This window comes from Maylandia zebra, linkage group LG9 (assembly GCF_041146795.1).
Source record: "Maylandia zebra isolate NMK-2024a linkage group LG9, Mzebra_GT3a, whole genome shotgun sequence".
In the NCBI taxonomy this organism is placed as follows: Eukaryota; Metazoa; Chordata; class Actinopteri; order Cichliformes; family Cichlidae; genus Maylandia; species Maylandia zebra.
Genome location: NC_135175.1, coordinates 30,426,351 through 30,454,170, shown reverse-complemented (window position 1 = coordinate 30,454,170; position 27,820 = coordinate 30,426,351). Strand labels below are relative to the sequence as shown.

Sequence of the window (27,820 nt, the reverse complement as noted above, 5' to 3'; positions counted from 1 at the left end):
AAAAGAACATAGGAGCATTTTCTGAGACCGAGGAGCCGGTGACTGAGTGGATCCCTCATGAAAGGAAAACCATGTGGGTCCCACCACTGAAGAGAGACTGCTCTACAATCCAGTACCCACTGGTGTCAAACCAGGGCTCACCCTGTATGCAGTTTCCTGCATTAGCAGCCTGAGATCTACTTTTGACTTTGTTATAACAAAGGAGATCTTTTAGCTGCTGTGCACCCTTACAAACCTGCACGGGAGGCAAAGGTGTGAGGATTGGAGGATTGTAGATGAAGTGGAGATAAAGCCTACACCAGAATAAAGCAATACATAGCATGTTGGATGACAACACTGGAAGTTATCAGGAAGTAAAAAAAGGCATGGGGTTCAGACTCCAACTGACGGAGGAGCTCTGAGGACAACGTCTTTCCTTCGGGCACCTTGGCAGAGGTGATGATGATGCCTTTGTCCCGCCAGAAACAACTTCACTGAAGTGGGGGAGTCCTCTACAATCTACAAATGAAGAGTGATCCTGGGAGAGCTGGGACACATGCTGGTGACCTCAACAACTGCAAGACACCCTTCTCCTTAATTCTCAGCCACTTCTGCCATTGATCTCAAGATACAGTACTCTGAACCCACACCCCACCAACAAAATGAGATACAGGTGCAAAAGGAGCACCTCCAGGATTGGAACAGCAGCCCCTCGCACCAGGTGTAGAAAGTGTGCCTACAAAAACCACTCTACTGTGGTTAGCACATCTTGCTGCTAATGAGGATGCACACAGAAGCACACACTGGAATATACATTTTGATCATTTCATTGGTCATTTCAGTGGTTATTTGGTCATTAAATGGCCTTTCTGGCCACTAACATACCATGTGTGATTTTTTTGTTTTTGACCATTCACCCCCCCCCCCCCCCCCCACCCCCCCATTGAACAGCACTGAACAGCAAGTCATTGAACAAATAAGTGGGAATTTTTCTTAATATATATGAATTTTATAGCATTTTGTAAACGTAAACAGGGGGAGTTTTTATGTTTTTGCTCTCCCTGCACAAATATAACAATGCATTATAATCAATGTTGATGTGAATCAATTACATGCCCCAGACTCTACTATTAATAATACAAGAAATTTCAGTAGCAATGCAATTATATAAAATTGCGAGATTTGATGTTGTCTTCCAGCTAGTGCAGTGGACAAGCAAGCAAGAAATTTATTTATATAGCGCTTTCAGATCAGCCACGAGCTGAACACAAAGTGCTGTACACTTGACATGCCAAACATGATACATTGAGCATGTTAAAAAAATGAGAAAAATAGTAATAATAATATAAGATAAGTAATATATATATATATATATATATATATATATATATATATATATATATATATATATATATATATATATATATATATATATATAAAACATTTAAAACAATAAAATCAGCACATTAGATTAAAACAATAAAATCAGGGTCAGACTGTGTCATAAGCCAAAGAGTAAAAATGAGTTTTAAGACGTGTTTTAAAAGTGGACAAACAAACTGGTGTTTAAAGGGTTAAAAATTTAAAAAGTAATAACTATTTTATATTTATGAAAAGAATTGAAGTTAGTTAAAAGTTTTATGCAGAAAAAATGGCAAAAAAACATAAAAATAATAAAAATTACATAGACCTAATCTTTTGGTGGCCACTTTTGGCCACGAACAAGTTGAAAGGGGTAGTGATTTTGAACAAGCCCAGAGGGTTAAGAAAACACAACAGAAGTGCGGATATCATCAGGTCAATGCTAGCAAACTTTGTTATCAAGCTGCAAACAGACTGTCCCGGGTTTGTCACATACACGGAGATATCTGCTAATTAGTACCAGGGGAAATACCGATAAATTGCCAACTAAAATTGGAGCACAGAATTCCTGGAAGATAATTAACAGCACTTCAACCATCGCTCTCTGTTTGATAACCGCTTTAAAGGCCATTAATACCAAACAGTGATCCAGTGGCTCAGACCAGTGACTTAAATTAACTAAGGTTAAGCCTTACCTGTGGTAGCATCTGCATGTCAAGGAAAGTGACCACTGCTGTAATTTTAAACTTTTATAACTCATCCAAATGGATGAGTTATAAAAGAAAATTCATCCTGCATGCACTTGTTTAAAAAAGCCATTTGAGACCAAAACTATAAGGTATACTAGAATGTAAGCATGCTTTGTAAAAAGCATATATAAAGTTAGACCTTTTAACATGGCGTCTATGGGGATTGATCGCTTTTGAAGCCTCAAGAGGACATTAGAGGAACTGTATTGTTTTGCACTTCCACATTTGATGAAAATATACATTTTTAAATTGTTTTGATTATGTGTTAATTATACAACACTAAAAAAACTTGACATTTTACTGATACTTCTTGGTTATTGTGGGTAAAAACTGGACATTAATTGGCTTGAGAAGCTCATATCTTGAACATGTCGGGGGTCTGTGGAGTTTGTGGAGCCGCAAATGGCTCCAAAGTAAGGTTTTTGGCAGTTCCACATTGGCTTAAGTGTAGCCATGCTCATGTCTTTTGATAAGTGTAGCTTTAAGATGATCTTGATGTTCTAAGATGATTAAGCCAAAGAACCACTTATGCCAATGTGAGGCCTCAGTCTGTCCATCCATGACTCCCAGGAAACGCTACTGTGGTAGCTGAAGTTTGGTAGTAAAAACTCCATTCACACTGTAACCGTCCAGCAGACTCGGTACGTGCGAGTACATTTTCATTAGTTTAAGCAGTACAGCCAACCAGAGACCAGAAAACATATCACTTTGTTTTTGCACTTTATACATTGAGCTTATTTAGACTTCTGCAGTGAATCTACGCCCTGACTCAGAAACGCCTCTTAACATTACCCCTCACCCTTCCACGCCATTCGAATTGTTGCGGGCTACATTAACTCAACGTGTATTTACATTTCTCGGCAGGTGCACGTCAGGTTCCACTGTAGGGTTTTAAAGGAGTGTTTGGTTACACCGTACAACATCGATGTCTCACTGAAGCATAATTCAGGCATTACAGTGATCTGTGAACTGGATGGATCAGGAGCCAGTTGACCAACTATTTAATTTATGTTCTGTTATCTTTTATTTATTTATTTTTTAACTGCTCTTATAAATACATACAAGTTTGGTCTCATAACTAAGAAATCTGACCTCAAACTTGTTACATGAAACTACTTGTTGCTGTTTCTTGTTGCTTATTGGGGTAAAAAGCACAACTTCAGCTCACGTTTGGAGCCTCCAAAGGCCGTTGGAGAAACTGCAGCTTTTGGCTTTTCCTCATTAGCGACTTGACTGTATTTACCTTGCGTGCACTAATATCCTATTAAAAATTAGGACATGGACATATGTTCCAGGGAGAGTTTTATAAATCCCAGTGACTTGTTTAAAGTCAGTACGATGATTCTGAGCATCAATTCTTTATATGAATGGAAGCTGCTGCTCAAAGGCCATTTCTCTGTGGTACAATTTTGCTGTACTGATGTATGCTTTTGTAAAGAAAGTAGCGCCTACTAAAAGAACTACTTTTCAGAGTGAATGAAGGTCACCACAGTGCGATTTCACGTTTTATCTTGGGATTATCTAGCGTGCGTGTGAGCGTGCGTCTGCCTGTATGCACACGTGTGAACATTCTCCTCCTGTGCCGGCTTAGTGCTTCATGCCACAGCTGGACAGCACATGAGCACATCTGTCAGTGCCATGAAGTAGAACCTTTTCCAGCAAGGGCATGCAATCTTTTTCATTTCCCCTGAGTTTTTGGACTCTTACATAAAAGCCTGTGAAAGTGCGGAATGCAAAAAAAAAAGAAAAAAAGAAACGAAACAGGTCATCATTTTTTACGTGGTTATTAGTGAGGTGCTGTTGACAGCGAGCTAACGTGAATGCATTTGTTCATTTGCAGAAACTGGAGCTGGATCGCTTCATGCTCTACGCTCACGGACCGGATCTGTGCAGGGAGTCGGACTTGCGGCACGCCATGGCCAACTGCTTTGAGGCTCTGATGGGTGAGATTCCCCTGAGATCAAGAGAGAAGCGGGGATGATGGTCGGGCAGGAGAACAAAACAGAGGAATGCATTTCGAGTCAACTAAATATGTAAATCTATTCCTAAAAGGGTAGATTTCCATATACGGAAAACAAATACTTTCTCTCCGCCTGTGTAAACACAACACACGCATTAGTAGGGGGATTTAATAGTCGAGTTTTAGTGGACTTTGCATCAGCGCATACTGAAAACGCTTTAATGCATAAATGTGTTTAATTCAAATGCTTTGAATGAAACTGAACCTTTTCATAATAATGTATTTCCTCTTTTGTTTTTTGTGCGTGTTAAACGGTATAAATAGCTGCAGTGGATCTCCCATTAGGCTCTGGAAACATTACGCAGCTTTTATTGATCTCTGGAGATGCGGTTTGACCTCTGGCTGGACATGCTATCCCCAGAGAGCTGCTCTCCTTTGCCCGCACCAAACACATACACAAGCTCGCCATTCGTCTCTCCAGCTGCTCCGTTTATAGGGTTTGTGCAGTGATTAGGACCCTGTGCTGGAAACCACACACATATAATAAAAAATCTCTTGGTGGGGACCAGTCTCCCTCTCTCTCTCTTCATCCTACCCCATGGGCAGCGCTAAGCTAAGCCTCACTCCTGGAGAGCTGCAGAGTCGGCAGCTTTCCCCATCTTATCACCATCTTGATTGAACCAGTTCAGCCATCTCTGCGCTCCCCTGATGATAGATACAGAAAGTGGGTGACTTTAAAGAGATCTTCTTCGCTTCCCTCCCTCTCACGGAAAACAGGAGAGCGACGGGGGGAAAGTGCTGACTAGCGCCGCGGCCTCTTCGCTGGGCCCGCTGCTCCGTGCTTGTAACGGCTTCATTATCGGCAGAGACAAAGTCATAATCTATTCTGTCCCGTGGCTGTCGCCGCCTCATCGCCGCGCACATCCGAGCAAGGCAGCAGGGCCGCGACACCGGATGCCTCTCGTCTCTCTCAGCCTCTCCCCCCCACCTTCTGTCCTCCAGTTTCATCTTTAGAAAAGTGATGAATAAACAGGGTTCGTGCTGTAAAGGAACCGGTGAGAAAACTTGCTGTCAGAGAGCACCCTGTGGTGATGGGTTTTTGGGTTGCTAACTCAAAAATATCGCCCACCCCTCTCTCGTCTTCCCGCTCACCGCAGACACACTCGCTGAGGGGCGCAACATGCACACGTACGCAAAAAAACCACAAAAAATGAGGCTTTCAAAGTCGTTTGCATCAAGAATGCCGTCTGATGTTGCTCCTCTTCTTTCACCGAGGCTTTTGTCATCTTCATTTCAGGGTTGTTTTTTTCCTTACTCAAACGCCTCCTTTAAGACCTTGTTGTCGAGCCGTCGATCTGTCTCCACCCTCCCCCGTCTCTGACTTAGTCTTTATATCCTTTTGCGTTTCTCCATCTTTCTCTGCCCCCCTCCCTCTACGATCTAGAGTTTGGGTGTTATTAGGTGAAAGATGTGCCACGAAGATGATGAGTCATGCTGTCACTCTGTCATCTCCCCCTCTCCTCCTCTTCCTCCTCCTCTTCCATCCTCACCCTGCAGCCCCACAGCACTCTCTCTCCCTCACTGAACAGAGCACTTCTTTCTCCTTACAAGACAAACTCGGATCGCTCGCACGTGCCGTAGGATGGTACGAGGGGCACGCGAGCACTGTCATTTCATCCTTGCGCACGCCGCTCCCTCTGACAGAGACGTCAAACCACCACTTTCTCAAAAGCAGCAGGCGCCACATCAACAGACGTGCACTTGCAGATATGTCGCTGCCTCGTTGTCTGAAGTTGCCATAATGGTATTTTTTTATTTTTCTTTTTTCCCTCCCTTTTTAACATTTTTTTTTCTTTCCCCGTCGGCGCGCTCATGCGTCGAATTCAAATGGGCCTCTTTCCACGCACGCTCCTTTTGAAAGCTCTGATGGAATATGACATGCTCATAATATTTCCAGGGCCCTGGCAGATAGCTTTAACGGCTTACTATGCATGTTTTCTGACCTTTGTTTTATTTGTTTCTCTGCCACAGTGACCATTGAACCTGGGCTGTGTTGGAAATGGCAGATAATCTCCTGCTTTGCATGGGCAAAGCTTTCTCTCCGCGGAGCTGAGAATGTGTCTATCTCCTAACCCTGAGGCAGGGCCATTCTCTTGCTCGAGACAGAGAGAGAAAGGGAAGGGAGAGAGCTGGAGAGAGGACGAATGGAGGGAGAGCAGTGGAGGAATGGAAAGCAAAGGCATCTGCAATGCAAATAGCTGCCCTGCAACCCTGAATAATTCAAAGTGTTGAATGGAAATCTTGCTTTTCTGATCCCTCGTCATTAACTTCTGCCGGAGTGGGCCATTCTCATTTGGGCTCTTTTGGCCTGCGCACCTCCCATTCTGTACACCACCGCCCCCAACCATTCGCTCTCACCCTCTCCTTCAGTACTTTTGCTCTTGCCCACTTTACCTCTTCGTCTTTAGAAACCACTTTCTCCCACTGCTTATTCATAGAAACTCTGCACGCCTGTTGCCCTCCCGTTTCCCTCTCAGGTCCTCTTCGCTGATAAGCCTCGCCGCTTCCTTCCTACCAAACTGTTTGAAAAGAATTGCGAGAAGAAGAAAAGAGGCCCCACTCTGTTTTATGGCCCTAATTTCCTTGTACAGTTGATCTGTGGATTATACGCTGCCAGCAGCCATGGGGGATACAGATGGTGAACCTTTGTGAGGCCCCCTCTCTAAGCTCTTCCTATTAAAAGAACGCAGAGAAAGGATTATCTCTCACTTGCTGAATATCAGATTCATACACAATGCGCCCGGTGTATTCATTGAGTGAGAACTGCTCCTTTTGTTAATTGCCGCGATGGTAGCAGCGGTGGAGTTGGTTTCATGCGCGCCCTCTTTTGTCTCTCCATCTCACCCCTCGCTCGAGCCTCATTTTTGAAACTGATGTTATAATGCACTTCGACTGCCTTTGTCACCGCCGTGCTGAAAAATTCTATTTTTATGTTTTGCTTTTGTTTATTTTTTTGCCTTTAATGTTTTGCTTTCCCTGTCCATCTGCTGCTTCATCCCCCATTGAGCTGAGAGGGAGCTTAATATATTATTTGATGGATTAGAGCCTGAGCGTTTTTGAATAATTCATTCTAGGTTATTAATGTGTCTGTCAGCCACTGGTGTTTCATATGCCCCTGACTCTGGGTTTTTATTGGTCACTGAAAGCCCACAGACATTGCAATCCCATTCCTAAACATAACGGTGTACAGTCAGCACGGCTGTCTGAATTAGACTTGTGACAATGTGGAGATTCATTAGACGCTGGCCTTCTCTGGCCATGACTGATATCCTCTGCACAGCACTGGATTCAAACTTGGTACATGAAGTAAAGGGCAAGAAAAAAAAGCATTTTTGGTCCTTTTTAATAAAAAAAAAAAAAAAAAGGACAATCATTATAAAATATGACTTTTTTTAATTTAAAGTATCATAGTCGGTATATCAGGTATCAGGACAGAGATGGTTATAAAAAAGCCCTTAGTGAACCTCCAGCAGACTTGGCCTAAGTTCATCGTGGCCCTGCATGTCGTGGCACAGTCCTGTTTGGCATTCCTCTGCATGGAGTTTGAGGATGGTGCCTCTGGACTGGCAAAATGGGTGCTGATCCCCCCATTTTCAGACGCAAGACTGGAAGGTGTGCTTCAATTTCAGAGGGATTATACTCTATGCCAGGATGCTGGTGAAGGGAATGCCTCAAATTCAGGAGGCTCAGAGTCCTCTTCATCCTGGTTGTTGAAGACTGGAGTGTTTTTTATTCTCTCAGATATACTTTGGGGTGCGTAGGAGTTTGGCCTTTCAGTCTTTAGTAGTCTCTCAGTGCTATGGGGGCTTGTTCCTGATGGGAATAGGATTTAGGCCTTTGCCGCCAATTCTGTTTTTATTTACTTTGTTTATTTGGCGGTTTTTAGTGTATATTTAATATTGATTTAGTGACAACACTTAGTTTATATTTTGTATGTCCTATACAGGACTTTGGCCAGCTGATGTTGTTTAAAATGTGCTACAGGAGACTTTGACTTGACTTGACTTTTATGGACAGTATTTCTTGGCAGAGCCAAGGGGTGAAAGGTTTCCTGTTTGGTGGTCTTGGGGATCATGCCTGTGCTTTTTACTGATGATGTAGTCGTTATTGCTGCATTGAGAGGCGACCTCCAGCTCGCACTGAGGCAATTTACAGCTGAGTGCAAAGCTACTGGGATGAGAATTCACACTGGGTGAGGTCATGGTTCTCACCCAGAAAAGATTTGATTGCCTTCTCTGGGCTGGGGAGGAGTTACTGGTCCAAGTGGAGGAGTTCAAGTATCCCGTATCAAGGTTCATGAGTGGGGAAAGACTGGAGTGGGAGAATGCCAGGGGGATTGGTGCTGCAGACGCCGTAGCGGTCTGTAGTGTTAAAAAGGAAGCTGAGCGTGAAGGTGAAACTGTTGATTTACTGGTCGATCTACTTTCCTAGCCTCACCTATGGCCATAAGCTGTGGCTAGTAACCGAAAGAATGAGATCACAGATTCAAGCAGCGGAAATGAGCTTCCTCCCAAAGGTGTCTGTAGCTTTTCCTCAGATGGGATAAAGAGGTTGGTCATTCATGAGGGCTTCTGAGTAGAGGTACCACTCCTCTGGAAAAGAGTGAGTTTAAATGGCGCATGACTTGGATGCTTCCTGGACCCCTCGAAGGTGGGGTGTTTCAGGCATGTTCAACCAGGAAAACACTCTGGGGCATATCCAGGACTGGAGAGGTAATGCATGTTGGCTGGCTTGTAAACGCCTTGTCCTACTGGTAGAGCTTGCAGTTGGAGTCTCATAGAAGAATAGATCTGAATGTATTTGTCTGTTTTATATACGATTCAGCTTTTATTACATCGTTTTATTACATCTTTTGTTCACTTTTATTTTGAAAGCACATTTCTTAATTAAACCAGGCTAACAAATCAAGACAAAGGCTATAAAGAGCAATAAATAAGTTATGTAGTCATTTATCAACATAGCAAACAGGTGATCCAGGTTGGGGAAAAAGACGTTTTAGTGAACTGAACTTTGAGGTCTTAAATAGTGAGTCATTTCTCAGGTTGGTTATCTGAACATAAAGGCTTAAACTCGATACATTTAACAAGGGATTTGGAGGAAAATAGCACTTTCATATTCTATTCAGATTCATGTAAAATGCTGCTGAACTTCGGTCTTACGTCTGTGTTATTATTATTGTGAAGCTAAGTGAATCATAATGTCCTTTGGGCACGCTTGCTATGATTTTCATGGCTATTGTGAGATGTTTAATAGTTGTAGACCTCCTGCATTTCGCACTGGATTCTCAGGCAGAACTGACAACTGAGTGTTGAATGCACTGGAGCCCGGAGACTGCAGAGTGATTTGGCCAGGGCATGATGTTACTGCAAGATGAGCTGTAGAGAGATGCTAGCATTTAATTACCAGTCGAGCTGTTCGGGTGTTTTTGTGGGCCGTGTGTCTTCAGGGCGTCAGCTTCAAGTTTGCAGGCTGACGGGGTGGCCTGAGAAGCACACATCTCCGTTTAATGATTGCGGCAAGTTGCGTGTTTGATTGGATTGCTTTGGGGCACACTCTTTGCACGGACAGCCTCCTTGTCAAGTGTGTTCTCGCTAGACTTAACTGCATATCTTGGTTTCTTCATCCACTGGGCCCTTTGATTGACACCAAAGGTGTTGCTTTGAGATTTTTAATACCTTTTTAAATCCCTTGAGGCTCTCCTGGTTTCTAACCGCTTACCCCTACATTCTCCTTCCACTTGGAAAAAGTTTTGAAAATCTTATAAGAAGCAAAAAACTTTGAATTTCAACAACTTTAAAGCCTCCATTTGGGGAACTTTCCAAATCTGCAGTGTCATCAGAACATGAAGAAAGCTGCCTCCCGGCCACACCCACTCTCCCCGTAGCATCGGTGCTCGCACACATGAATGCGTTATGAGTAGTAGTTGAAAGACATTGAGAAGTTGGACTTGAGAGGGAGTTCTTGCACTCTCACAGCTGGTTTCCAGAGGTAACATCTGCTTTGTAGCAGCATCTAGAACTGAGGTCCGCATTATGGTAAAACCACAAATCTCAGTGCTGCTGCTTAGTGGAAAACATCCTGTAGGCGAACCACTCCTGTCTCTAGAGCCTGTCGCGGTCGGCCTCAGTGAGACGCTCGCCTTCGTCGTGCCAAGATTACAGAGGGCTTTCACAGTGATACACATCTGCAAGGGCTTTAATGTCTTGCTGTGCTGACTTTAAAGAGGCTATAGATTTACAGATACTGATTTATAGGCATATTCTGTTTCACATCTAGGACGGTCCAAAGCATGGCGAGAAACGAGTTTTTGTCTAATAGCCACTGTGGCTGCTGTCTTCCAGAATTCACAAGCTCCTTTCATTAGTTTAGCACTCAACTAGATTTTTGTATTAGTAAAGGGTGTCTAAATGATTGAGTGTTTTACTTGCCAAAGTGGCTGCTGGGTGAGACAAAGTTGGCAGGCTTAATCAAATTTTACGAACATTTGGGCAATGGCTGGTAGTAATTTCCCATTCTGTTTAGAAGTAAAGAGCATGAAAAGCACATAGAGTGGGAGTCCATTTGTGATTGTTTGTGTGCTAGGTAGTTTGTTTGTATTTCTTTATGGTTTGGTTATGTAGGCAGCATCTTCACTGTTTGTGTGTGTATGTGTGTAAATGGCCTGTTAGCCATCTGAAAGCAGTTTCCCCTCCCCAGATGATGAATCCCTCATATGTTTTTGATGTCGTCCATGAAAGCAGTTTGCGCATTTAGTCTTGCGACCGCACCGCGCCCCATTTCCACTGGCTCATTTATGCACATAATAAAAACCGCTGCACGATTGTATACCCAATTTGCCAGGTGGTTATTGCTTTCTAAATTGAATGAGCCACCCTAAGTGTGATGGTTTGAAGTTGTATGCAGCTTAAAGGCACCATGATAGTTCCACTGATTTTAGTAGAAACAGTAGAGGAGCAAAACAACAAAGGGGAGTTGACTTGTGAAAAGAAGCTGACTGCTGCAGCAGAATGAGCCGAAGAAGTGGCGTATCATTCCCATAGAGGGAGAAATCTGGAATACTTGTCTTGTTCTTTGCTTGCTGTGGCAGCAGATCTCCTCATTTTGGGACCAATCTTCAACCAAATTTCTTCCTTTGTCCTGTTCCTTTTGTGTGTTGGCGTATGCACATGTTGTGCAGAATATTATTATGTTTTTATCCCCCCCTCGCAATTCAGGTTTGATTCAGCGGACATCTGCACCAACACTCATGTCCAAGATTGTGGGCGAGTGACAAAAAAGATATTATACTTTTGTCCACGTTGTCCGTGGGGGGGTTCGAAGATGAAGTACATATGTCTGTATGTGTTTGTCGGGTCTATTCACAGCCCAAGAAGTACACAGCACTGCTTTAAAAAGAGTGCTCACTCCAAAATCAAATGAACATATTTCTCTTGTGGCATGAAGTGCTGTTTATTCATCAGAATTGTTTTGGTGTGAGTTGCCCAGTTTTGAAGATATCGTCTGTCTGCCTTATATTACATATAATGGAACTAAATGACACCCACCTTGGGGTGCTTAAAAGACCAAAAATGCATTTGAAAAACTCAGCAGGAAAGTGAAGATGGCGCCGGTGAGGTCGGCTGCCGTCACGACTGCTCCGACCACTTTTTCTTTGTCTTTGTTTTTTAAGTTAGTTTTCAGCGTTTCTAAATCGGCAAAATCATCACCATTGGGTACATTAGGTATGACAGTGACACTCTTGTTTCTATTGGTATACAATGTACTCACAATTCGAAGTTTTTAACTCCGGATCCGAGCTGGCCGAGTGAGATCTCGAGGGAGAACAAAGGGAAGCGGCGGCGGCCTAGAGGGAAGTGAGCCGGCGTCAGGAACAGGCTGAGAGCTCGTGCACACCGCACACCTCTGCCTCGCCAACGTCCAGTCACTGGAGAACAAGCTTGACGACCTCAGGGCCAGGATAAAGTTCCAGAGAGACATTCGGGACTGCAATCTCCTCTGCTTCACCGAGACATGGCTGAACCCAGCGGTGCCGGACCATGCCATCCAGCCGGCCGAGTTCTTCTCGGTTCACCGCATGGACAGGACACGGGACTCGGGGAAGTCAAGGGGAGGCGGCGTGTGTTTAATGGTGAACAACAACTGGTGCAACAGTGCGAACGTTGTTCCTCTCACACGCTCCTGCACACCAAATCTGGAACTACTGTCCATCATGTGTCGTCCTTTTTATCTACCTCGGGAATTTACATCGGTCATTGTAAGTGCCGTTTATATTCCACCACAAGCGGACACGGTCACCGCCTTATGCGAGCTGCATGAGGCACTCACACAGCACCAGACACAACACCGGGACGCTGCGCTTATTGTGACGGGGGACTTTAATAGCGCCAACCTCAAACGCGCAGCGCCGAACTTTTATCAACACATCACCTGCCCCACCAGGGGTGAAAGGACACTGGACCACTGCTACACTACGGTCAAGGACGGCTACAAGGCACAATCCCGCCCCCCGTTTGGCAAATCTGATCACGCCGCCATCTTCCTCATGCCAAAATACAAACAAAGGCTGAAACAGGAAGTTCCGGTTCAGAGGAAGGTCGCGCGCTGGACGGATCAATCGGTGGCCGCGTTACAGGACGCACTCGATGACGCAGACTGGGGCATGTTCAGAAACAGCTCAGACGATGACGTCAACGTGTTTACGGAAGCGGTTGTGGGATTCATCGGGAAACTAGCGGATGATACCGTGGAGACAAAGACTATCACAACGTTTCCCAACCAGAAGCCGTGGGTGGATAAAACCATCCGCGACGCTCTGAGATCCCGCACCGCTGCCTACAACACGGGACTCATGACGGGGGACATGGACCCATACAAAGCCGCGTCATATAACGTGCGGAGGGCGGTGAAAGAGGCGAAGCAGCGCTACGGGAGGAAACTAGAGTCACAACTCCAACAGAGTGACTCTAGGAGCCTGTGGCGGGGACTAAGGACAATAACGGACTATAAAGCACCAACAACCGGTATGACGAACGCGGCCGTGACTCTGGCAGACGAGCTGAACACTTTCTATGCTCGCTTCGAGGCTGCAGCTAAGGTCTCCAACAATGCTAGTGTTAGCGGCGCTAACGGCTGCAGACAGGAAGATACTGCCAGCACCGGAAACGTGCTCGTCATCTCCGAGCATGAAGTAAGGAGAGCCTTCAAGAGAGTGAACACCAGGAAAGCAGCAGGACCAGACGGCATCCTAGGTCGTATCCTAAGAGACTGCGCATACCAGCTAGCTCCTGTGTTCACTGAGATATTCAACATCTCTTTATCTCAGTCGGTGATCCCCACATGCTTCAAAGAGTCCATCATGTTCCTGTCCCGAAGAAACCCCACCCTGCTTCTCTCAATGACTATCGCCCTGTAGCCCTCACCTCAGTAGTGATGAAGTGCTTTGAACGCCTGGTCAGAGACTTCATCATTTCTTCACTACCAGACACACTGGACCCACTACAGTTCGCTTACCGTCCAAATCGTTCCACAGACGATGCCATCTCTCATCTCCTCCACACATCACTCACTCACTTGGACACTAGAAGGGGGAATTATGTTAAAATGCTCTTCATAGACTACAGCTCTGCATTTAACACCATAATTCCCTCCACACTCACCACCAAGCTGGAGCATCTGGGACTCAGCTCATCTATGTGTCAGTGGATCTCCAACTTCCTAACTGGCAGACCACAGGCAGTAAGGATGGGCGGACATGTCTCAGCCTCCACCACTCTCAGCACTGGAGCCCCCCAGGGGTGTGTTCTGAGCCCCCTGCTGTACTCTTTGTACACATATGACTGTGTGGCCACTACCAGCTCCACCACCATCATCAAGTTTGCTGACGACACCGTCGTGGTGGGCCTGATCTCTGATAACAACGAGACGGCCTACCTGAAGGAGATTAGGAATCTGGAGAACTGGTGCCAGAGGAACAACCTCCTTCTAAACGTCAGTAAGACAAAGGAGCTGATAGTGGACTTCAGCACTAAGCAGGAGAGGAACTACCAGACCCCCGTCATCAACGAGTGCCCAGTGGAGAGAGTGGACAGCTTCAAATACCTCGGAGTTCACATCACGCAGGACCTGTCATGGTCCTGTCACATCAACACCGTGGTGAAAAAGGCCCGACAGCGTCTCTACCACCTCAGACGCTTGAGAGACTTCCAACTGCCCTCCAAGGTGCTCAGGAACTTTTACTCGTGCACCATAGAGAGCATCCTGGCGGGAAACATCTTAACCTGGTTCGGGAACAGCACCATGCAGGACAGACGAGCTCTACAGAGGGTTGTGCGGTCAGCTGAGCGCACCATCCGCTCCGAGCTCCCTGACCTGCACTCAATCTACAGCAGGCGGTGCTGGACCAAGGCCAGGAAGATCGTGAAGGACCTCAGCCATCCCAACAACAGACTGTTCTCTCTGTTGAGGTCAGGAAAGCGATTCCGCTCCCTGAAGACCAACACAGAGAGACTGAGGAGGAGCTTCTTCCCGCAGGCGATACGGTCTCTCAATCACACCACCACACAGTACTGACCCACACATATGGTTCTTACACACACACTGGACTTTCTGGACTTTGGTTTTGCACAACACTGGTCACTATATTCTTCATTTCCGGTTAATACTTGTACAGCTGCTGTTATTGTGTATATATTTATTTAGATTTAGATTTCTTCATACATTCTTATATAGTTCTATATTGTGTATTGTGTATTTTGTTGTACAGTTATTTTATTTTCAACTTTAATTTATATATTTATCTTTATCTTATTCTTCCCAGTTAAATTTACCCTTCATTCTAATTTGTGTTGTACAGTTATTTCATTTTTAACCTTAATTTATATTTTATTCCTTCCTAGTTAAATTTACCCTTTTTAATTTTTCATATTTATTTCCTATCTTATTCATAGCCTTTTCCTTTTTTGTTCTCTTTAGGTCACGAGCAGTTGTCCAAGCATTTCACTACATATCGTACTGTGTATGACTGTGTACGTGACAAATAAAATTTGAATTTGAATTTGAGGAATGTCCACTTTCAGGAATAATGACTCAGTCACTCTAAGAAAAGAAAAAAAAACCCACAAAAACTTCATTGAGCAATTTTATGTTGCTTTCTGAAGTCTGCTGAAGTAAGAGGCAAATAGATAACCCTTTCCTGCTCTTACTGAGCACTCAAAGCACTTCTGCATTTCTACGTGAATGATGGATGGATCATGTATGAACGGATGGAAAGGAATTCGGGATTCATTGTCTTGCCCAAGGACACTTTGCTGGGGATCAATCTGCCAAACTTACTATTAGTAGATGACAGCTGCCAAGCAGTGTAAACTTTTAGCCATTAATTTGGATCATTCATTTTTCTTTTGTGTCACAACTGTGGGCCTTCAGTCACAAACCGATGCATACTTTTTGCACTGTGATTACTTGAAATTGCTCAAACAAGGTTTGTGAGCGTTGACGAAGTCACTTATTTCTGAAGTGAGACATTCTTGCTAGGTTTTTCAAAGCTCTTCGAATAACAAAAGACAAGTGCTATGCTGCTCCACTATATTGAAGAGAAGGCAAGTCATTTGAAAGCCAAAATGTCTAAAAAGTGGCAACTCACGAAACAGTCTAAACACAGACCAGAAGGAAAAAAAGTTCTTTTTATTTTGGGGTGACCTGTCTCTTTTAAAGCTGCATTCTTCACAATGGCCAGTAGGGGGTGAGACCTCTGGTTGCTGCAAGTTCATGGGAAAAAGTGGACTCAGTAACTGCCTGACAATCACCAGTTGTTGGGAAAAATGTGCATCTTCTAATCGGTTGGTGGGTGGTTGCAGAGGTTGCTGGCTGTTGCTAAAATAGTCGCCTGTAGTTGGCAAAGTTTGCACCTTTCCAACTGGTTGCTGAACGGTAGTGCAATACAATCTCGAAATAGTGACATTTCACTTTCAGAATAAAGGTGGTCCGTTACTGGTGCGACCAGCGTGTTTCAAAAGATATGTTTTCTTTTGAAGGCGGACAATCTCTGTTTCTGGTTTGTGCCACATTTTTCATTTTCACTCCAGCTTGATCAGCAGTTGCCGAATGTTGAAGACAAATCAGCATCTTCCATGGAAACTGCAAGCAACTGCACCAGTTGAAATCTGGAGGTTTCTGGTGCAAGACCAAATATCTCTTTAAAACAGTTTTACCTACAAACTTCCAGCAATCACTCGCCAACCAGTTGGGGAATGTACATTTTCCCTACCCACCAGTAGTTGGGGTTGGCTGTAGCTCAGGCGGTAGAGCACTGATCGGAAGGTTGGTGGTTCGATTCCTGGTCTGCATGCCAAATATCCTAGGGCAAGATACTACTAGGAGATACTTGGCTCTCCTATGCATCCATCGGAGTATGAGTGTGTGTGAACGTTAGTTGGAAAGCACTTTGAAAATGTGTTTGTGTGAATGGGTGAATGCACAAGTTGTGTAAAGCGCTTTGAGTGCTAAGAAAAGATCAGGGTTTAGTGTAAGCCATGTCCTCGTGTTTGACAGTTTGGTAGATTTCTTGCTTTTCATGTCCTGTTTCACAAAAGCAAAGAATTCTCAATTCGGATCCACAAACAAATTAGTCACCTTGGCTAAGACCATTTTATAAATGCTGTCCGTGTTCATGCCTAAGCATGTGAGGCAGGCCCAGCATGACAGAAATTCAAGGTTTCTTTGACCTTAGCTGGTTACATCTCGGAGTGGTGATGCAACCATCTCTGCCTCCCTCCTCCTCGTCCTTCTCATCCTGCTCTCTGACAAGGGGGAGGTGGATGTGCACTGGAACCCTGAGGTCATTTCACCATGAAAAAGCAATAAAAATGCACTCCTACTTTTAAAAAAGCAATTATAACTCATTGCGGAGTTCAATTAATTTTAAGTTTTCCATTAGCAAAGAACTCTGATATTGCCTCAGATTTGGTAGAAGTTTTTTACACCGCACTGGTGGAAGGACGTGCTTTTTCACACTAATGTTAAATAACATTTCACATGTTGTACAAAGTAAGGTTCACAAATTGCAGCACAGCTACATTGTTTGCACACACCTCTAAATAAAGTAAGTTTCTTATTTCCTGTTTTTCATTTCAGGGGCCGTGTATTTGGAAGGAGGCTTGGACGAGGCCCGGCAGCTCTTTGGGAGGCTGCTTTTCAACTCTGAGGTAACTGACTCTGATTTGGTGTCTGCCCTTTGCCACACTGTGGTTTGCTGCACAGGAAGCGTATTTGCAAGGGTATGCGCATCTCTCTTTGAGTCACAGAGCTGAGCGGCAGACAAGATTTTCTTATTTCGATCTGTGTAAGACGTCTCTTTTATTCTCTCAAACCCACACACAGCATGTTTTGGCAACATACCACACATTGCATATTATTGAGGCCTTGCCAGCACCAGAACCTGAGATCTCACAAAATCTCGCTTTATCCTGCTGTACTTTTGACTAGCTGCTTTTTGTGTGTACGCTGATATGCACAAAGATGAAACAATATAACTGAGGAAAAAATGAGATGTGGATTAATCCATAGCAGGAAAAACAGCTCATGTAGTTTGAAAAATTAACTTGAGGATGTTGAATATTGCAGATCGCCACTCCTGAGCAGGACACCTGCTATTGTTTGTAAGTGTGTACGTGTGGATGAGCTCAGCAGGCATGCATAATTAATAAATGAATCAGTATTTTGCATTTATCTTGGCTAGAGATGTTCTGAATCAATCAAATAACTTGCAACTAGTCTAGTAAGTAGCAGCAGGCTTGCTTCTAATTGGCTATTGAGGTTGTTTGCTGAGAATCAGTCGGTGACTCCCACACACTGTATGACACAAAGAACTCTATCAAACAAGTCCTGTAGTCTTTGAGAAACCAGATCAGAGACTTCAGGGCTGAATCTTTTAAAACCTCACACCACAAAAGTTACCAGAGAAGATGATCATCAAGTGAATACATATCATAATTGTCTTAAGGGTTCGAGATCAATTATTCAGTGTTCTGTGCCAAACTCTACCTTTTTACTAAGTTTTTTTTTTTCACTTTAATTGATTGAACAGCTGGCCTTGATTCTTTTTTCTTCCCCCCTTCAGTTGGCCGAATTTTACAGTGAGTTTCTTCCACTGTAAGGCTGCCTATTGAGTATTTGTGTCTGCCTGCAAAGCTGAAAATGTCCTTGGTTCTGTTTTGCTGTCATCCTGCGGCCATGAAAATCAACAGGAGTTATCAAGCTTTTCATCTGTCTTCATGCAGAGGTTTTTATTTGTTAGAACAAGACATTCCCCTTTAAAAACATATTTTTGAGTCCGTGGATGTGGATAAAAAACCACTATAACGCAAGTATTCTTACATCCTTTTTATGAATAGCAGTCGAATGTTTGTTGGAACAGACTGAGGATAGGGTACATTAGATATAAAGGCTGATTTAAAAACACAAACATGTGTACAAAAGCCCCAATCGCATAGGCCTAGAGACCAGACACCAACCCCCTGGCAACCATCTGTCGATTAGGAAAAATGTGTAATCCCCAGCCAGATGGGAAATGTTGGAAGTTTCTAATCAGTCAGTAAAGAAATATAAACTTTACTGAAAACCTCCTGTGAAAACCTTGGCCCCAACACGTTGCTGCCGTCACATGTAGCTTGCGTGGAAGATGGAAACGTTGGCAAACACTTGCCAACTGCTTGCCGAGTGATAGTGTAAAGTGCATGTTCTGAAAGATGGTAGTTATGATGTTAAGTTGCTACTTTTATTTTGAAGGTGAGCATCGTCCATTTCTGGTTTGCATTGTACTTTTTCAAGTTTCATTGCTTCTTGGCAGTAATTGACGTAGGGTTGCAAACAATTTGGTTTCTCCCATGCCAACTACAAGTAAGCGGGGCAATCTGCTAGCGACCCAAGCATTCACACAAGGGTTTCTGACTGAGGCCAAATGCAGATGTATAAATAGGGCTACAGAGAAAAACTGCTGGTCCATATATAGTGATGGCCTTGGACACTATGTTTGGTATTTGTTGTATCACACAGGGAGAGGAACATTGACTGTGCTTGTGAAAGAATTATCAGTGTGATCATCCTTCTATTTGTGCAACAAAGGCAAACAAAGTGGACAGTGATTATAACGTGAGGTGCAGAATAGTTATAGCTTAAATTGTGCTCTATCTATATTCTCTATTTGATCTTGCTAATAAAGATAAGAACTACAAAGAACTGTATCAGAGGATCTAAGATTAATGGAGGAATAAGGACATTCAAGCTCAGAGAGGCTGAAAGGACTACACAGAAGCTAAACCATTCAACACTTCACTAATGAGCAAGATCTTAAAATCCATTCTAAACTCTAACAGGAGGCTATAACGGTGGCCAAATTGGGATGTGTGTTCTATATTCTTTGGTCTTTTTAAAAGTTTCCCTTCAGATGTTTGATTCTCCTGGAGATGAGCAAAAAGTGAGTTAGCGTGGTCAGTATAAGAATAATAAAGTTATAAGTCACTTTCTTCAAGTATAAAATGCACAAAGATGATTTTCCTACGCTGCGTGCATAACCTTGAAAGTTCAGTGGGAATATAAAAAAATCTGTCATTTTCAGATAAACACTATGACCCTTAAATGATGTTCAGGTACAATGTAAATTGTATGGTTGTTGACAAGATCAGCAAGCTAGGATTATTTTTGCTTTAGACTGGGTAATAAGCAAGGTTGGAGACATAAATGAAGCATTAAGATGAAGGAGGGTTCTCAAACAGTAATGAGTGGTATATGGTAATGTCAGTAGAACAGAACAGAAGAACTACCAACATGCAGCTAGCTTACCTAGCATGGGCTCTGTGGATAGTTTGTTGGTTCTTCTCGGACAGAGGAATCGGCTCTTCCACATTGGTGCCTGTACAGCACTGAACAGCTTTACACTGTCAGGTCTTTCTGCTGGTTATACATCATAATAAGCTCCATTACTGTCTGGAGAGCTGTACACAGTCAGTACAAGGAAGAAAGCACCATATTGTGGCTGTTTTTAGCAAGTGAACTTTACAACTTCTAAAAAGTTGTTACCAAGTTGAATTCTTATGTCATTGCACTGACAACACTAAACTCTCTCCAGTGTTATCATTTTGAGTATCCCGAGTATGCAAGGCTCTCCTAAATGTTGTTATCAGAGTCTGAATCCACCACCTTCAGGTCCAAACATGTGGTTGTCGGCCAGAAAAAGATGTGGCCTGTTTTATCTGGATTAGGGAGAGGTTATTACCCCAAGTGAAGGTGTTCCAGTATTTCAGGATCTTTGGTGCATCAGTAATGTAGGTGTTGTAGCAGACCATTGTGTGAAGAGTGTATAGGAATTTCTTTTACTTATGTATTAATCACATTCAGGACTCGCAAAATCGCTAGTCCGACGTCCCGGAGCTAGCGATATCTCCAGTCGGGCGACCAAAATCTATCTCAGCCCCGCCCGTCTGTAGGGTGGACATAGGCCATGCTAGCGATATATCTAATCTGGCCTGGTACCACGTCAGTATCCACCAGGAGATTTGGGAAACTCTCCTTAGATACATGTAAATGGGCATCTTCCTGCCAACTTTATACAGCTGCTTTAGACTCATCTGCAAGACATTTATTGCAATGGACTAGCTATTTATATATCCATTTGAAAAATGTAAAATCTACTTGTATCGACCAGTGTCTGCAGCTATCCACACGTAGGTCAACAAGTGAGTATAATTCTGGTGTTTGAAAGAGCAAAAATTAGCTTTAGAAATACAACTTCTTGCCACTAGAAGATAGAGTAGAGTACACACAACCCTACAATTTGTGCTATACTGACAGGTAAAAGTACCAGGCGTCTGTTGATAAACATATTCCCCATGGGGTTTAGTGTTGGATGTGATCATGGTTTGTGAAATGCTTTACATAATATTGGCGCTAGTAATATATTTGCAATTAAATGCGATCAATAAGTTCATCTCTACAGTAAGATGAAACCCATTTTTCTGCCATGCCAGTTGAAATGGTTACAACCTCTAATCTGCCAACTCACGGTTAGAGAAGAAAATAAAAACAAGATGCTTTTGGGTTCAAATACAACCGTTGCCACCACTTCTTTTAATGCTCTGTTTTCTTGGTTTCTATGGTGACATGTTCTCTCTTTATTTGGACAAAATACACAGTGCAGGCACAAAACATACTTCCTGTGGAAATACTATACTTAAAGGTTTATGGCGCAAAAAAAGCGTAGCAATTTGTATCCATGAAAAACAACAACATAAACATATTGATTAGTTTGCATGCAACTAAAATTCCCAGTAAAAGTTGAGGGAAGTTCGACTTTAGTTTGAAAGTTTTCAGACATGCAGACTGAGGATTGAAATAGTATGGCTTGACAACCCCCACTCCCATCCCCACCCCCTGCTGAATGAATCCTCCTGATGGCAGCTCTGTTATACAAAGCTGAGAGGAGACAGATGGACACAGACCAGAAAGCCAAACACCAGCCGGGTGGTATGATGGGTATGCGGGCGGGGAATTGGAGGGGCAGACCGGCGAGATGGACAGGCAGGAGAGTCTGCAGAACCACTCGAATCCTTCTGTATTTCTAGCTTAACACGTCAAAATGGGTCTTCACACATTATATTACTAAACTAAGGGATGCAGTGCAAAACGGAAGGACTCTACTTTTTTTTTTTCTATCGCACCCTTTTTGCTGGTGTTGTATTCCATTCACACATGGGTGATCAGTCACATGCACTCCTTGTGTAACAAAAGGATGCTGCCTGGTGACTCTCTCTCGCTCCCTTTTATTTTCTCTCTTTCCTTTGCATTCTTTCCCCCCACTCACACCCCAGGATGTCATTACCCCCACAGATGTTTCCCCGCGCTCTTATGACAAGTCAAAACAAAAGCTCCACAACTCCGGAGGTAAAATTCAGAGCCGACTACCTAAAACAAAGCATGCATGTAATTTCCACCTCAAGACCTAGTCAGACAAACAGTATCCTCAGTTTTTTTTTCACCCTCTCTGTTATTCCCTAATTGGTATGGCATTCATGGCTGGAGCGCAACAGTTATTTCCGTCTCCTTGTTTTTCTCTCAACACGTCACCTTTGCTGGCTCTGGTTCCCAAACAGCGGAGCTCTTGCCGAGGATGGAATCTAGCTTCATTGCACACAGAAGCCCGGAGGAAACAATAGATGCTAATTTGCTAATGACATTACTGTGGAGGTTATTAAAGCATCAGCAGAGAGGCAGGAAGCATCTTCTTCAGGGGGAGCTGCTCGATTGCTCCCAACCTGGACTCAACAGCAGTGCAATATTGCTGGGAAAAGATGTTGATGCCATGTCCTGAGGGAAGTACCTCTTTTGAGGAGCAATCACCATAATGATCTCACTAGTTGCCCATCGGCTAATCTGTTGGATTTTATTAATACCACCACACAAGCATGCACACATACACTCAAAGGCCAAATTTAAGAAAAGGTTGCTGTGACAACAAAGTGAGCCACTGTGGCGCGGAGATAATAACTTTTGGTGATATGGCTTAGCCACCACCTTTCTTTTCTCATTTCTGGGTGCAGTGCCAAAAAGGGTTTTAGAGCAGCTTGATTTCAACACACTCAGGCAGAGAATGAAAACCATCTGAATTTTTCAACTCTTCACCACACTTTGATATCAATAGAGGAAAAATAACACAGAATCAGGTTTATTTACTGTCTCTCCCCCCCACAAATGTTGCCTATTCTGACATTATCCCTAAACCTCTGAGATGGGCTCAGAATGCCCATCATCACTACCAACAGCCATGTTCAAAGTGTTCATTTAAACTCCTTTTAGACTGGATCTGGACTACTGCATTAACTGTTTAGCAATTACATTCCGAACATCAGTCATCAGTCTTGATTGTGTCAGCTGTGTCATCCTGATGGAAAGGCCAGGGGTCGGCAACCTGCGGCTCTTTAGTCCGTATAGTGGGCTCCGCGTGGTTTGGGAAAATAAATTAGAAGTATTTAGCTGAAGTGTATTTTATTTATGTTAGTTCTTTTTAAACTTGTAGTTCTAAATTGTTAGATTATTGTGATATTGAAATATAAAAATATAATTATATTTTATCATTTTTTTCATCGCTCAAAATAAACGTCACACTCGCGGAAGCCGGTATACCCGCCAAAACGGCGTGCATTTACCGAGACTTTCAACCCCAGGTAGGCCAATTATGGACCTTCGGATCCACATTATGTCAGCAGCTATTCTCCACCATAAACTATGTTAAAAACAAACACCGCTCACGCCTCACAGATGACAGCTTACAGTCCTGTGTAAAGTTGAAAGTGACTTCGTACAGCCCCGAGTTGCAGACGCTGTGCACAGAGGTTCAGGAGCAGAAGTCCCATTGTAAACATACCACGGCAGACCCGACGATGTTTCCATGAACACGCTTTTCAGCATCCCTTTATTGACCACTTTTCACACATGGTTGCTGTATGCATACAGCCGGCTGTAGCTTTTCAGCTCACAGCCCGACACACACCAACAAAACAGCATAGATAGCACAGACGTTAAGGCGGTGAGGTTGCGGGTGCCGCTCAGGTGCGTCCGCCTCCCCTGCAGCGGCGCTGCAGACCACGCCCCGCCACACACATTAACCAGGTAAAATACATACTTAGGCAGAATATTGCAAATATCTACTTTTTTTATTTTTTAGCAGCATAGTGCTTTTTTCCAATTATCTTTTAAAAGTCAGGTCAAGGCTCCAAAAGCCCAAAGGCGATATAAGGGTGGCGGCTCACAACAGTATTTGTTTGCTACATGGATCATTTTACTTCAGCTGGGTGTCGTTCCTTTTGTTATATTTAAGAGTTCAAAATGTGTTAGTTACATAAATAAAATGTAATTTTCTCTGTAGCACTTCATGGATTTCATAAGCAACACACTTTAGTTGTTCACACAAAGCATAAAGGTAAAAAACAATATATACAGTGTTATCTTCATTTTAGATGTCAAAAAGTATTTGCGGCTCCCAGGGTTTTCATTTGCGTGGAAACCGGGTCCAAATGGCTCTTTGGGTGTGAAAGGTTGCAGACCCCTGGTATAGTGACTCAAGTGACTACCGGTTGCATCCAAGTAATGCAGAATCTTTGAACCTTGAGCAGATGAGCCACAGCAGTAAAGGGCCTGGTGGTAGTGTAATGGTATGGTGTTTATTGTCTTGGCACACCTTAGATCCCTTAGTACAGCGGTCCCCAACCTTTTTGTTTTGTGCCACGAACCGGTTTATGTCCAACAATATTTTCACGGACCGGCCTGTAAGGTGTCGCGGATAAATACAACAAAATAAAATGAGTAGCGGTACCAAAAAAAAAAAAAGATTTATTCATAACACACGGGAACAAACCCAGGGAAACCGAGTTAACGATAAAAAGGATTTTAAAAAATAGTGATAAAAACCCTGAAAACCATAAATTTCACACTCAATCATCGACTCTCGTGGCCCGGTACCAAACAACTCACGACTCCGTGGCCCGGGGATTGGGGACCACTGCCTTAGTACCATCTGAATGTAATTTAAACAACCACAGCCTTCCTTGGTATTGCTGCTGAGTATAACCATCCCTTTATAACCCGAGTGTACCCATCTTCTGTTGGATGACTCACCACGTCACAAAGCTCCAATCATTCCAAGCTGGTTTCTTGAACAATGGAACGGGATGTCATTATGGATTTACAGCTGATACATTTTTTTTATGCTGCCATGCTAATGAAGCTAAATCTCTGAGGAATGTTTCTACGACCTTGCTGAATCTGTGCCATCATGAACTAGGGCAGTTCTGAATGCAAAAGAGGTCCAGTCTGGTACTAACTAATGAAACTTTTCTTTAGATATTTATAACTAGCTGCTTCAACAAACTATTTTTAAGGAACAAAAATCACCAAAATTATCTCACTAGTGGCCCATCAGCTAATCTGTTGGGTTTTTAGTAACACCACCACAGAAGCCACCACACACTCAAAAGCCAAATTTGAGAAAAGGTTGCTGTGACAACAAAGACAGCCGCTGTGGCGCAGAGATTAATAACTTGTGGTGACATGGCATTGCCACAGTCTTCTTACTTTACTCATTTCTGGGTGCAGTGCCAAAAAGGGTTTTAGGGAAGCTCAACTTCAACACACTCAAGCAGTGATGGAAAACAGTTTGAGTTTTTCAAGCCTTTCCCCCGCTTTTTTGGCATGTATTCCAAAATGAGTGTTTTTGCAAAAAGTAAATTAGGTTTATTAGTGGATTTTTAAATGTGACTCATTCTGAGTGGTTTTTTCCCCCTGTGGGTGCTTTTCTATCTCTTTGTGTACCAGTAGAGTGTGCTGGGTTTATATGATCATACAGGTGACCAACTCGCTCCATATTAAGGCCACCTCAGTGTCTTACAGCAACAGTTCCTTTGTACCTATAATTTAAATTCAAGCTATTTTGTTGTTTGTTTCTTTGTAAAAGAAGAAACACAAAGGTTATATGAACCACAAGCGTGCGCTTCATTTATCTTTTCACTCTGGCTCTCTTTACCTGTTTGACACCCTAGTGTCCCTCTCCATTCGTTGTGCAATTTGAACCGTTTGTCCAGTTAAGCATAATATTGCCAGTGTTTGAATGAGAATGTGTATGCTTCTACTGTGTCCTTGCTTTGCTAATAGCCTGGAGAATGAATGCATTCACTCATTCACGGGCCATTTTCTATTCACATACACTGTTCTGCCTACACTCAGAGGAACTGTAAAAGGTGTGCTCTTAACCTCAAATATAAATTGCGTGGTACACTTCACCAAAAGAATCGACGTTAGTTCACATATTTAGAAGATCACCTTGACCACTCACTGACAGAAGCCTTTGTTCTGGACTTTGGGCTGCTTTTATATCAGTATTGATCAACGGCACTATCTCTTATTGATCTCTCCGCTGCACTACTACTTTTGATGGATTGATTGGCAGCCTGTAGCTAGAGACCAATTTGTCAGCGAGCACTGGACCTTGTCAGAGAAGAGCACCATTATGTCCCAATCATGGACAGCCAACAATCCCAGGGGTTGTGTGTGCTTGAGTGTGTGTGGGTAAAGGGGGATGTGACGCTGAGTCTTCACGGTTGGCTTGTGAGGCCGGAGTATGTGCAAGAATGAGGTTGTGCCTCGACTCCCCTGTGGGTTAAAGCATTGGTTCCCAATTTCATTTGACATACCCCCAAATCCCTGAGAGATGGTTTCAAAAGCTGCTTCATCAGACCGCCTCTCATGGCATTCAGTTGAACTCATTTTAGACAGGATCTGACCTACTCTCAGCTTGCCGTTTACTCTATAGCAATTACATTCGGCATACCATTTATCAGTTATGCTACAGTCACATTGGGGAAAATAGTGGTTGGAGACCGTGGCGTGGCCAAAATTACTTCAACTATGTGCAATGAAGTTGCAGTTTCATAGCCCAGGAAATCGTTGCTTCTAAGGCAGGGACCGGGTTTGCAACTGCTAATCAGTTGCTCCCTTCAAATTGATTTTGGGGTCAAGCTGGTTAGTGATATATTGTTTGTTTGCTGTCTGTTTCTGTCTACATATACAGAAATTCACATCAAAGAGAAATGTAAGTACTTACATTCAAAGTCCGACCAGAAATGCAAAAATTTCACAATTTTTAAATCAAAATGACAAAATGACTTGCTTTTATAAGAGATTTTAACCACAATGCAATTGCCATCAGTCAGACCACGAATCTTTGGAGACAAGTTGCCTCCCGCTGGGAGACCTCTTGTGGTAAATAACCTGCTACTAGCTAAAACATAATCACCGTATGATGGAGCTTGCCTGTTTGCTTAGTTGAATCCAGGTGGTGATGCAGAGGCGGGTTACCGTGGTTGGGGAAAACTGGGTTAAAGCTGAGTCCAACAAAAGGAAGATCAGAGGCATTTTTTCCAAATTGCCCTTTATTTTGCTTCTATTTTCAAATGTCATTACAGGTGGGTCAGTGACATTCGAATAAACATGTTTGCATGTGTTTTCCCCCTTCTGTTTGTAGCAGCAGTTATATCCTCCAAATGGTTGTGATTCAGCTGCTGTACATGATGATTTGTGCCCCTAGTAATTATACCTTCCTTACACTGGGAGAGAGAGTGTGTTTGTGTGTAGGGGGGGGAAAATGTTGTTGTTATTCTTAAATCCCCACTCGATGCTGGCTTAATCATTGTCTGACTTGTCTTTGGAATGGCTGTAATTGAAACATTAGCTGTTCGGGTCTATATACAGCATGTGGGCGGATCGCGAGCGCCTTGTGGATGGATTTTAATCATAAGCCTCGATCTTAAGCCGAACCGACTCGTGTACTTCACTTCTCCCTTTGTTTTTATGTATGTATTTATTTATTTCAAGTGTCATGTTCTCCCTTCTTGTCCTTTTCATTCTCATTTCCCCTATGCCGCTTTACATGCGTCGGCCTAGGTGAATCACTTTTATGTGTTTTAAAGCAAATTGTGCACCTGCAAAAGAAGTGTGAAAGCAATCAATCCATTAGCCGGCGCTATCGACGTTCTTTTAACAACCGACGACGCGTGCATCCGGAAGCAAGCTCAGTGTCGACTTGATAGGCGCTGTGTACTTAGTGCTCCTCCACCCAGCTCGCAGGCTAAGAAAAAAAGGACAAGCAACCAAAAGGAAGCATTTACTC

At 43.4% G+C, this 27,820-nt stretch overlaps 1 protein-coding gene across 5 annotated transcripts in view; it reads left to right on the top strand.

The window, feature by feature from the left end:
* Window positions 1-27,820, top strand: part of drosha (drosha ribonuclease III) — a 140,924-nt gene that overhangs the window by 66,480 nt on the left and 46,624 nt on the right. For all 5 annotated transcript variants that reach the window (XM_014414118.2, XM_014414117.2, XM_014414119.2 and 2 more), the window contains 2 exons: window positions 3,931-4,033; window positions 17,242-17,312. In XM_014414118.2, coding sequence (XP_014269604.1) covers window positions 3,931-4,033; window positions 17,242-17,312 — 174 coding nt within the window. The remainder of the gene's footprint in view (window positions 1-3,930; window positions 4,034-17,241; window positions 17,313-27,820) is intronic.